The 12,507-nt window shown below is 41.8% G+C and overlaps 1 protein-coding gene across 4 annotated transcripts in view; it reads right to left on the reverse strand.

The window, feature by feature from the left end:
- Nucleotides 1-2,838: 2,838 nt before the first annotated feature.
- Nucleotides 2,839-12,507, reverse strand: part of GRM7 (glutamate metabotropic receptor 7) — a 298,668-nt gene continuing 288,999 nt past the window's right edge. For all 4 annotated transcript variants that reach the window (XM_065687271.1, XM_065687277.1, XM_065687275.1 and 1 more), the window contains one exon: nucleotides 2,839-3,994. In XM_065687271.1, coding sequence (XP_065543343.1) covers nucleotides 3,945-3,994 — 50 coding nt within the window. In that variant the 3' untranslated portion in view covers nucleotides 2,839-3,944. The remainder of the gene's footprint in view (nucleotides 3,995-12,507) is intronic.

Raw genomic sequence — 12,507 nt, forward strand, 5'->3', positions numbered from 1 at the left:
TCTTCATGATTTTTTCCTAGCGTAATCACACAGGCATTTTTTGCAGTATAGTCATCATGATGAGAAGTAATAGAATTTATTCTCTTGAGTGCATGCTATAGATTGCATGCCAGAGACCGAGCATATGTGTGAGTAGCTGCTCAGCACCTCGGGAGGTTATTCTCATGGTTCTGGTGGCTGAAAATCTTCCAGCTGAGGGACAGCTTTCCATGGAGGTGCAGAGACCATGGTCACCTTTTGCTCTACATACACTTACCTCAAGTAATCATCTCCCTGCTCTATACAGCCTGAGGTCTCTGTGCTAGAGCCACCTTTAATTTTATGTGTTTTTGCAGCACCTGCTAACAGAAGCTCATGGTTTTTTTTTTGTTTTGTTTTTTTTTTTTTTTGCGGGGGAAAATCCCACAAGCTTTCCTTGTCCAAACTTAGTCCTTCTTACTCATGCAACGCCCCAACATTGACAGCTACCACTTACATGACGTAAAACTTGTAGTCTTCGACACAAAGAGCCAGCTACGTTTCCATCTGTTCAATTCACAGGTATAGTAACACACTGACAGGGACCAAATCCGGTATCGTAATACCAGTGTGTAGTCGATGGGTAACAAGCTGTTACAAAAACAGCAGCAACACTGCACTGATGCTGAGTAGAGCCAATGTAAAATAAAGGACTCTAAATGGAGCTAAGGGCTTTTTCTTTCATTGGCAATGTGCTGTGTGGGTCTAATAGCATGGCATAACTTTTGAATAAAAAAAATACTGTCAGCAGTCTACGATGCAACATTTTCATGTTGTATAAGCTGGAAAACCAGTGCCTTACTGATCTCCTCCATGACTCACTTCAGAGTTTAATACATAAATATAGAGAGGTAGAGGTGATCCAAACACTAATGAGTTTGGATTACTGAATAGCATACTTAATCCATATATTAATATAAGCATAATTGTATATTGATTATAAATTATGTTTATATATGTATGTATACATAGACATCTATATGTATGGTTACTGATATATGGAGATACGTACATCTATAGAGAGAGCTATTAATGTATGTTATCATATAGTTAGGTATAATACAGATGTACAAGTATAGGTCTGCCTCGTTTCATTCTACACTATGTACATAGAGAAGCTAGGCATAAGCTGGCTGAACTTCCGGTTGCCCAGGTATAACCATATAACCTTGCCTGCAATGGCTTCACCAATGCTTTGGCTGTGGAAGACACCAGTGAATGATACAAATCAAAGTGATCATATTCCATGTAATGCTTTGATACATAAAATATTACTAGGCTTTTCATGCCTCCACAATTTACTTACTTACTCTTTCAGGCAGTGATCAAACTAGAAAGCCGTTCAGGGTGGATAAATCATTTAATACTGACTTTGTTAACCTGAAGAAAACGAGTTGAGAACTTTGATGTAGAGTCTGTGCATGTTCAGAGGAGCCCCGACTGCAGTCAGATGTGTAAAACATCAGGCAGCTAACCTTTAACAAACAATGCAGCTCATAAGGCTTGTTGGCTGCTATATACTCTTCAGGTGTGTGTGTGCAAGCGTGTGTGTGTGTGTGCAAGCATGTGTGTGTGTGCAAGCACGTGTGTGTGCAAGCATGTGTGTGTGTGCATGCCCACACACCCCTATAAAAAAGAAATAAGCATGAAAATGCAAGGCTCAGGTTTTCTTCTCTGTTGGCTCTAGTGCAACAGAAGCTGGGGGAAGAAATAAAAAACCCCAAACCCCACATCACTCCCTACCAGCAGCACCATTTGCTCCATCCTCCTCATTCCTCCCTTCTCCAAAAAAACAGTGAAAAAAGAACCAACAAACCATCAAACCAACAAACCTTTTTTTTCCCCATTCACAAAAATAAAAATGCAGTCTTTGAGCAAAAATTGCTGATTAATGGTAACACTTATTTTGCCCCATGCTGGCTCTGTCCTTGTTTATGGGCAGTACAGAGAAAAAGGATAATGCTGCAGAGCCTCTGTCATCATTATTTGTTAGGCTGATAATTTGTTTCTTGCTAACAAAGACTGTACTTGGATAGAATTTCATCTTTTGTCTGCTGTAATTCATTATTCCATCTATGAATATTAAAACAGCAGTGAGAAGGCCTTGCAAACACCTATCCAGCCCCCATGCTTGCAGGCATAAATTCAATCAAGGTCTGACATAGAGGTCTTCATCGCCATGCACTGTGGCCCATGCTGCAGCTGTCAAATTTTCTTTTGATGTTGATTAACTTCATCAGTATAATTGATCGAGTTGTCTAGAGAAAATGGGAGGCTAAATACTTTCCAAAGCAATCGTCACATTGCACCCAAAACGCTGTTACTATGCCGAAGGCAGCAGGCAGGTGCTGTGCTGCAATTGGAATGAGTTTTCTCTTACCTCTTGCCTAAACTTTCCCCTTCCCCCCCAGCTCACTCAGCAGTTGCCTGGCAGATAGATTGATTTTGATTAGTTGTTCATTTAATTGCGTTCTGGTGTGCATCCTTCAAAGTCTTAAGAAGGCTCGACAGTTGAGACAGCTTTGGAGACCATCAGACACAAACAGGAGGGTTTTCTCCGTGTGACTGCAACTTGGCTTTTGGGGCTGTTACAGATCCCACTGCTTATAAAGACACTTTTATTTTCTCTCCTGCAATTACCTGCCAGCTCCCTCAACACCTCTTCCAGAGCCGCTCTTTGTGCACAAAACGTGAAGTGCCTCTGCATCAGGTTTTTGGATGTTCACATCAAGCAATATCACAACATAAACTTTAGTCACAAGGGGGGAGGGGAGGGGAACAACTGAAAAAAAATATATTTATTGGAGTAAATAAAAAAAAGTTAACCAAAATCCTTTATTGATACATTCTTGGATAATATCACAGGATCGAGAGAATGGAAAGGAAGGGAAGAGTTTGCGGCAAAGATTGGTTTCACTAAATTGGCACATAAGCAGCAAGATTAACGAAATTACTTATTACAAACAGTATAAAACATACATGCTTTTTTAAGTCCTTATCACACTGGTCAATCATGGTGGGGCATCAACAAAGAAAAACCTCAAGACATGTAAAAGCCATAGTCTTTCCTCCAAATATCATAAGAATTATTGAAATTATTGCAAAAGTCATATACCTTAAATAAAATAACAGAACACAAATACAAATATCAAACATAAATTATTAACATGTACCATAAAATACATTACTGGCATGCATTCCAAATATCAAGACCTCTACTAGAACTCAGCAACCATCCTTTCCTCTTCCTCTGCAGCCCATCAGAGTTGTGAAGGGGGGGGGGACGACTAACTTCGCCAGCACAGTTTTTGGTCTTTAAATTTTTTGTTTGTTTAGTTAAAAAAAATAACGTATATGGATTGCAGTGATACAGTAGTAATCATACAAGTCATGTACACAGGTCTTTTTAATCTGTAGTTGCCGGTTGGTTTTAGATGTGCTAAGTCTGAGAGAACAGGGCCTCAATGAAACTGTGCATTCAAAAAACAAACAGTGAACTCGAAACAACATGGATGGCAATATGCAAAAATCCTCACAAACTGTACAGAAAGTTCAAAAACTTGCAGTCTGGAAGTACATAGAAAGACAGAATTAGCCCCTTAAAGTCCTTGTAGCTGAATGCAGCCCTCCCCAGGGAGCCGGTCCTCCCGTGCCACAGCTGAGCGCGCGAGCACAGCGGCTCCCGTGGCCGGAGCAGGGCCAAGGCCACAGCCGACGGCAGCACCAGCCAGCGACGTACGAAGCCGAGAGCGATGAAGAGTATTTCAGGGAGCAGCCGTCGGGAGCACGGGGCTCCTCTCGCACCTTCCCACAGCATCGCCATGGCCTCGCCCCCGCCGAGGCGGACGCCCCGCGCTCGGGAGGAGGTCTGTGCCAGCGGTGGATGAAACTCCTCACCCGTCCTCCGCCCCACGTGGCAGATCAGGCTAGATGACCAGGTTGTTATAACTGACGTACTTCTTTTTTGCAGCAGGGCCTGGAAGTAAACCAGAGTACAGTCAGAAACACCGCCAAGCCCAGACCCATGTGGAAAGGGCTGGCCGCTGGTCCAAGGGCTGCAGCACAGGCAGGGATACAACACTGGCTTCTGCATCCCCATAAGCACCTTCCCCTTGGGTAGCATATACCTGCAGACCCAACTCTAGGCAGATGGCTGTTTGTTAGATCTCCCAAAATGGTGTCTCTAGCTTCAGTTATTACTATCGACAAAATTACTGCCTATTGATTTTGTTCTACTCCTGCAGTCTGTATGGCCTCACTGCTGAGAAGCCCTAACTAGAGCCCATTAAGACTTCTTTTTTTAAGAAGCAGTGACATTCCCTCCAACTTCTTGTATCTCCTAGACTAAACTTGGCTTTTCTGATGGATAAAGTGACTCTTATGCAAGTCTTATGATTTTTGAGAATTTTCCAATATGGGGATGAAGGTACCAGCTTTCCTAATAATGACTTTTAAGTTAAACCAAACAGAAATAAGTAAAACCAGTCAGTAATGACTTTGTTAGCGATGCTACATACCTCTGACAGTAAAAACTGCAAATATTTGTGGCTGAATACATAGCAAAATATTCTGCAATACTTGGGCAACACTGACAGATTAGGGATATAAGCATGTTCTCCATCAGGCACATTAACAAAAACATTGCTATTTATATGCAAATTCTGTAACTAGGATGTAACTACTACATGTACAGGGCTTATGAGATTTTCTATTGAACCATGTTCCAATGAATACAGAAAAGGCCTTTCCCCACTTATGCACATTTCTAAGAATTAAAAAAGAGAAGTGAGTGCATGAAGTATGTATGCTCTAGCAGTGAAGATTAAAATCCAACATTCTAACCGAATTATCACCAGATCAGTTTAAGATAATGGATATTCTCAAAAGGTTAAAATTATCAGGCACTGCAGTTATTATCAACTATTCTTATTCAGCACCCGTGGTTTTTCTAAGTAACTTGTATTCAACAAAATACATTAAAGTGAATCATAAGCAACCCTGCACAAAAAACTGAATATATATAAACAAACCTGATCCTCAGTGCCTCCCTCAGTGAAGCACACATTTTGGAGGATAAATAAGAGAAAAGGGATAAGGATTATTCTCTGGGATTGCTGAAAACATCTACTTTTTTTCACCTCTACCTGTGCCCTGCCCAGGGCAGAGGAGTTCTGCCAGCCCTCCAGAGCACCCCCTGCCTCAGAGACCTAACGCACCTACCTCCCTCTGCTATCCACAGCCAGTGCATCTTTCCCTTGGCGTGTCCAACAGCCAGAAAGCATTATTAATCACAGACCATGATTAATTTTTCAGGTGGCCTGCTTTTCCGAAATACTTGCTTAAATAAGGACAGGCTTGCCACCAGCAATTCAAAATATTTTGAGAGCGTAATACATGAGAGTGCAGTCAAATGTAAATATTCTTCATGGCGTTCGCTGTCTTTTTACTGACAAAGAAACAATTTTACTCCTAGGTATTTTCAAGACTGTCATTTAAGACACTCCTTTGTAACTCCAGCTTTTTGCAGTGTAATTCTGAAACCCTAGATCATCTGTTTGACCATTTTCCATACGAGGCTCAGAACTGTCTGTTCAATCAAGGACTGGTCATACAAAATTCTGATCATCTTCAGTTCCCATTAACTTCTCTTGGACACGAAGGTTTTCAACACATGGCAGGATAAAACTCATACTTCAAGGCTAGACTGAAAATATTCAATAAACTGTGGTATGCTATTAAATGCTGAAGAGAGGTAAAATGCAGCTGAAAAGAAATAACATCATGAAACAGGTTACAAAGTAATGACATGTATTATTTTGTGATATACTTCAGCTTTATCCATTAAGTTGTCCAATTTCAAATAGCAGCAGAACTCCTGTGACAAAGGGATATTCTGATACTCTCCACTGCTGGTTCCTACAATGTCAACCCCTCTAATGCTTTCAGGGGATTTTCTCTAGCTTTCAGCAAACCTGATAATTTTGCTTGATGAGTTTTCTCACAAATTCAACCACAGCAGCTCATTTCTCATTTTCAATATGATGATAACAAACCACCATTGCCAAGTGAATTCAGGCGAGAAATGTTGATAGCATGTACTTCGTTAATCTCTCTGTAAAAAGATGGGCTCCATGCATCTGAGCCTTAAGATGGTAAAGTTATCTTTGGCACTGCTCTGCTTCACAAGAATAATGTAGTTGACAAAAACATCATCCATAATTTAGATAAAATGGTCAATAAAAGCTTCGTGGTTACTTTAGGGGAAGAAAGACAATCTTCCTTGGGTTTAAAGGCCAAAGGAGATCATGCCTCTGGGTATGTAGCTGGTGCATTCTGCAGCTCTCTTCCTGCACTAACTCCAGGAAACTGGAGCCCACCTGATGTATAACTTCAAAGGTCTCCAGTCTTGATTTGAAGACTTCATGAGAGAAACAGTCTACCTCAATAATGAATCAGCTCAGTCTCGGCTCATCATTATCATTGGCAATTAGCATCAGGTATGGTTTTGATTTCCCTCAAAGAAATTAATTTACATGAAAATGGGGAATGTTAATGAAACATCCGCATTACCAGAATTCACCATGCTTTAATCCACAATACATGAGCATTCCTTGTTCTTTAAATGCAAAATAGATACAGATCTCACACACTGTTGTTGTTAGTGTTAATGGATGATGTCTTTCCAACAGTGAAAACAGATTGTCCTCTTGCAAATAACATATACATGTTAATTAATATACATATAATTATGTCAACCTCAGCTGGCTGGTGACTTAGATGTATCAGAGGCGAGACAACAGCTGTGGCATGCAGAATCTGAAATGCTGGACTACTCCTTCTACACAGAGGTACCCAGGCCAGCTGCATCTCCCTTTCCTGAGGTCCATGCAAGGGAACAAGCAACAAACCATGGGATCCATGTGGACTGCTAGCTATTTTAAAGTACAAAGCACCATATAGAAAGGAAAGATCCTAGATATTGACTGCCTGCATATCTGCAAATATATGTGCTCTTAAGGCATCTGCATCATGTAACTTGTTTGAAAAAAAGGGTTCCTTTCTCTTTGAAAAGAGGCTACATATTGCTACTAGTGACAAGTGACCTTTTCTGCTAATTGGTGGTGAATGTTAACAGGAAAAGAAATTAGCATAAGGCATACCTGAAGAATACAATCTCATATATACAGGCAGGACCACTGTACTGGAAACAGTCTCCAGATTCAGGCAGGTCCAGGTAATCACATCACATGCACTCATCAAGCAGAGCCCAGCACAGGATTCTTCAGCTCCCATTACAGTTTTGCCTTAACTTGGCCTGAAAAGTGTTCTGTCCACGTTATGGTGGAACCTGGTCTGGCTGTCACACTTCACAAAGGTTAGGCAGATTGGCTTCAGGGACACACAGAGTGATGAAGTGTCATATGGTATTCCTGCTAACACACAGAACTGAGTGGATGGAAGGTGCAACTATCCCATCTCCCCTGTGCTGCTGGCATTGCTGTTAGTCTTCTGGTTCTATAAGCATTACACTAACTCTCAAATTGAAAGTAATCAATACCTAGAAAAAACAAGAGACAAGAGCAATGCCTCCCCAGATGAACTGAGGCAGGAGAGCATCTGATTTCCTGGCAGATGGAAGCATAAAGAAGGCACCTTGGTCATCACAAACCCCAGACACTTCATACCTTGGCATTAATTCTGAGGATGTGACTGTGTACAAGATAGATACAGACAACCACATGAGCTATGAGTTGTTCTCTTAGTAGGAGCTGTGCCTTTTCCCATTCTCTACAAATGGATCCCACCTTCTTCCCTTACAAATATCCATTTCAAGACACCCACATACAGCCTACATCAGCGCGACCCAGATGAAGACAACCTGTATATCTGCACGTGGAAAATAAACAGTGTTTTCTTAAAGCACAGCAATTAAAAGCCTTTCGTTTGCAGCACGCCAAAAGGCTGTGGGGGACAGCGACGGTCTACACCCGTCCCCTTCCAGAAGTGACAGGATTTGAAATAACTGCATCTCTGTACCAACAACATATTAAAAACAAATACGCAGAAGCAAAAATCCTCTTTGGATATATAAGTTTCATCACTTGACTGGTTTTCATTATCTTGAGCATGGGCCGCAAAGAAAGAAGCTCCCACAGCATTCAAAAGCAAGGCAGATCTGTCAATACTTGCTCAGAGTGAGATTTAATCACTTTCACTTCAATTTTATGCACATTTGTAACCTCTTCCATGCCTAAGGAGAAAAGATTTACAGTGCAAAAAAAATGAATTTTATTACAGCCCACAGACATCTCACGCTATCAAATGTATGAAACATGCTCTTAGTATTTTCAGCACTGGGCGAGAACTGACATCATGATGGCTACGAGTCTGGAACTTCAGCTCTGATTTTCTTTGCAGTCACTGTGGCAGATTATGCTTACCCTCCTCTTTCCCATTTTCATAATTCTTGCTTAGAAAACTGTATCATACATGCCTGGAAAAGCAGAGGCTGATTATTAAATCCTGCTTCAGTCCAGCTAAGAGGGAAATGGATGTGCATGGTTCTTCCCTATCTGTGCCTGAAAGCCAGAGCTATCCACATGCTCTGTTGCCTTTAAATTGGGGAATATATATGAGAAAGAGATGAAAGCAACAGCCCTAAATGACTCTGCATGCTTGCCCAAAACCCAACAAATGGAATGAAGCTTGGGGAAAATAATTTTATATTTAGTATCTAAATAGAAATAGATTGTTGTATCACATTTTCACCTCTGTCCTGTTGTGCTCCCTACCATAGTGTGTTGCCAATTTATGTGGTGTATAAGTGCCTACAGTTGTACAAACCCCATTTTGTTTTATTGCATGTGTTGGTGGGTAGTTGTCTCTGAGCCGCAGCCTGAACTGCGTGACTTTCCTGCAGATCAGCACACAGAACCTCATGTTTTAATAATAGAATACGAATATATTCAATTACAACTATAACATTAGTAAAAAGTATGTATGCTCCTCCATAATTGCTTTACAGCCTTCTCTTCTCATAAATGATATCATCTTTAGCTGTCACATTTCCTCGTCACTCTCAGTAAATCAGCAACAATTAGCAGCTCAGTGCTGAGGACAACCATAAATAGCAGTGGTGTTCCAGTCGCCGAGAGGTTCATCAGCAGATCACAAACGACAGCAGGGAGGGAGAAGCTGCTAAAGAGATTGTTTCTGTTTCCTGATTACTAATTTATCTAGTACAGAAGTAGCCTGATGGCAACGTGGTGACATATTCAGTGCATGGTCCTGGTGCTCCAGCCCCCGACAGGGCACACACCATCCACCCGCACACCCAGGCTCCTGTTTGACATCGCAGTGAGAGAACACCATCCTACTCAGGGGATAACTGCTGTAGTAATGGTTTCTATTTATTTGTGCAGTCTTACCAAAACTGAATCAACAAAAACACAGCACTGAGTACAATTTAACCTCCAAAGTGAACAATATTCATGTTGAAGCACTGTTTGAGGAAGGAACAACCAGAATAACCTTCTCTGACCATCTCTACATCACTTCTGGTGCACATGACCCTCTAGATTCCTCAGGTGGGATAACTGGATTGACTGTCATGAGCAGTTACTGAAGGACCCATTTGAAGGATAGCCATAACAGGAAGACTGAAAGAACATGTTACACTAAATGCTATAACGAGAAGCAGGGGCTGCTTGCAAAGAGTAGACACACTTTGGAAATTAATAGAAAAACAATTATGTTACAGAATTGTATAGATTTATGCAGTCATCACTCATACTCCTTTTGCTGCTCTTGTGACACACTGTGTATTATGGCACATATTGCTAATATGCTGCTTGTAATCTCCATGAAATGCTAGAAAATCAAAACCAGAATGAAAGTGGGAGGTGTCAGTTATATTTTAAGTTGTCTTTTCCTTACCTTTTTTTTTTTTATATATACGTTTCAAGTTCCTCGATAAGATTTCATCCCTCTGCATTGCTCTTGTAAATTGCTTTTCTTTCTTATTTTTGTCGAGGATTGAGAGTGATGCCACCATAGAATCCTGACATGCATAAGGGCAACAACTGTATTTCCAAATGAACAACAGACTATGGCAAGAATCTTTCTGATGAGGGGTTATCCAAGAGAAACTCATGAACTGGAAAACACACCTTGCTTTTATAAAAAAATAACTTTTCTCTAATTCAGTTGTATATTGTACATTGTTAATGCCACTGATTTCATATCCCCCCTTTTGCAATTGCCTCACTCCTCCCACCCCACTCTGCCCCATCAGTGGTTTCGCCTAATCAGTATTTAGGCAACGTGGGTTTAGATTTTGGAGAAGGATGTTCTGCATATTACAACACCAGCAAAAACACATGGAGTGAGAGGGGGAGGCCTGAGGCTGGTTAATTCACTAGAAAAGCCAGAATCTGTGAACAGTGTAATTAATTCATTAAGCACCATCAAGGAGCACTACGGAGGAGCATGGGATGGGGACGTAACAGCATTAGGATGGTACAGCATGGCCATGGGAATGCCTCTCCAGCAGAAAACAAACCCCAGTTTCCATTTCAGTTTCATCAGCTCCAAAACTGAATGTGATTTTTAAGTGTGACGATTGGTACATTTCATGTGAATCAGTATCCAAGGCACAAGACCCTACATTGTCACTGCAAATAAGATCAAATTAAGCAGCCCCAGACATGGAACATTAAGCTGAGAAGGAACTAAAATGGCATAAAAAGAGAACGGGGCTGCGTCGCTTAGCAACCACCACCTTTTCGGGTGGATTATGCGAGTCCAGGCACATTTGCACTGCTGACAGTTGTTGCTTGTAATGTAAAGGAGCTTTTCCGTATCTCTGTGTGACAAGTTCAGTTAGGTGCTGCGGTGGTGAGAACCACGAGACCGTGTCAGGCGAGCATCAGCCTGAGCGTGATGAGCATCCCAGTTCTGGCAGGGAAGACCTGCTCTGGTGCAGAGCTGCTCCAGAGCTCGGTTTGCAAGAGGTCTGAGGCTGCTTCACTGAGATTTCTGATTCATTCTCCTAGTGCAGCTCACACGATTAGGTTATTACCCTCCAGAGGGACACAAGACGCAAGAAAAGCTGAATGCTGTGGAAGGCTTAAGTCATCCTCTTCATCCATCACTGGTACTTTCTCCAAAGGGTTTAGTTAACACCAGACCAAAACCTTTACGCACACAGCATTGGTTCTTCCAAAACCTCAGTCTGGGTTTTCAGGGTCATTCCTGAAGGAACCAGATAATGTTTGTGTGTACTGCTGTTCTCATCTGTGGGCAGAAGAGTTCAATTTAAAAGGTTATCAGCTCTTCACAGAGCCTATATTTTCTTAATTTACTTGCTAATGAATAGACATTTGCCCAGAGAGAAGCGCCACCACTGTCTGCAGGGCTTCCAGGCCATCTCCCAGCCTGCTGCAGTACCACCAGTTCCCCACGTTCCCCCACTGTCTTCCCATCACAGATACCTGATAGGAGACCTCTACAAGATGGAGATGTTATCACCTGCAATTAGGGCCAGCTTGACCAATTCTGCAGAGGCACAATTGTGTAAGGAAAGTTACACAATCCACAATAGGATTTTGGCCTTCAGTTCAATGACAGAAACAGATGGAATTTAGTTATGGCCTGCTTGTCTAAATTGTAGCTTTGATCCAGCCTCCTTGGGTAGAGCAGCCCCATGTCTGCTGCTTGTCTGTCCTTTCCTTAACATGTCCCTGTACAGATGACAGCACAGAGATGGCACATCGCGCTCTGTAACAGAAACTTCTCTTGGGGAGGAAAGGGGCATTCACTGTTTCATGCGGAAAAAAAGAATCTGCTTCAAGAATTAAGAATAACCTTAAATGCTGCATCTTGGCTAGAGTACAAGCAAGCCAGACCTCACTTCTAGCAGCATCCTCCACCACAGCCTCTCCTTTCCTTCTGCTGATGGCCAGCTTCATCTGCAGTCCTTCTGGGGAGATAACTTTAAAATCTACTTACGTGCTAAACTGATGTTTGCCTTTGCAGCTTTGACAGCAATGGGCTCCAGCCATGGGGAGAGGATGATGTTCTCCTCTTGCTTAGCTCTGGCGGCAGTACCCGGAGGAGCTCCTACTCTTTGGGGTTTTGCCTTTTTTAAGAACTTTAGATATTTTTTTGGTGCTAATCTCTCCTTGGGTTTGATTAATTTAACCTGAAGTGCTGTGGGTTGCCAGGTGTTTACCTCCAAAATAATAAAACGCATCAGGTATTAGGAATAGCTGTAAAAATCTTCCAAAGGTAGTTTGAGTATTTCCTTCAGCTGTTCCTTGAAAGATGAGTTTGCTGTCAAAAAATTTCCAGTGCCATTACAATACTTGTTTTGCCTTTGCTGAGATACATTAGCTTGGCTGAAGTAATCAAAGGACAACACTGAAAGATGCTCGAAATCCACAGCCTGAAGAGTTGTCCCCTTCAGGCCTGTTGGCAGCAGGCAGCATG

The sequence above is a fragment of the Lathamus discolor genome, chromosome 7, assembly GCF_037157495.1.
Source record: "Lathamus discolor isolate bLatDis1 chromosome 7, bLatDis1.hap1, whole genome shotgun sequence".
Taxonomy (NCBI): Eukaryota; Metazoa; Chordata; class Aves; order Psittaciformes; family Psittacidae; genus Lathamus; species Lathamus discolor.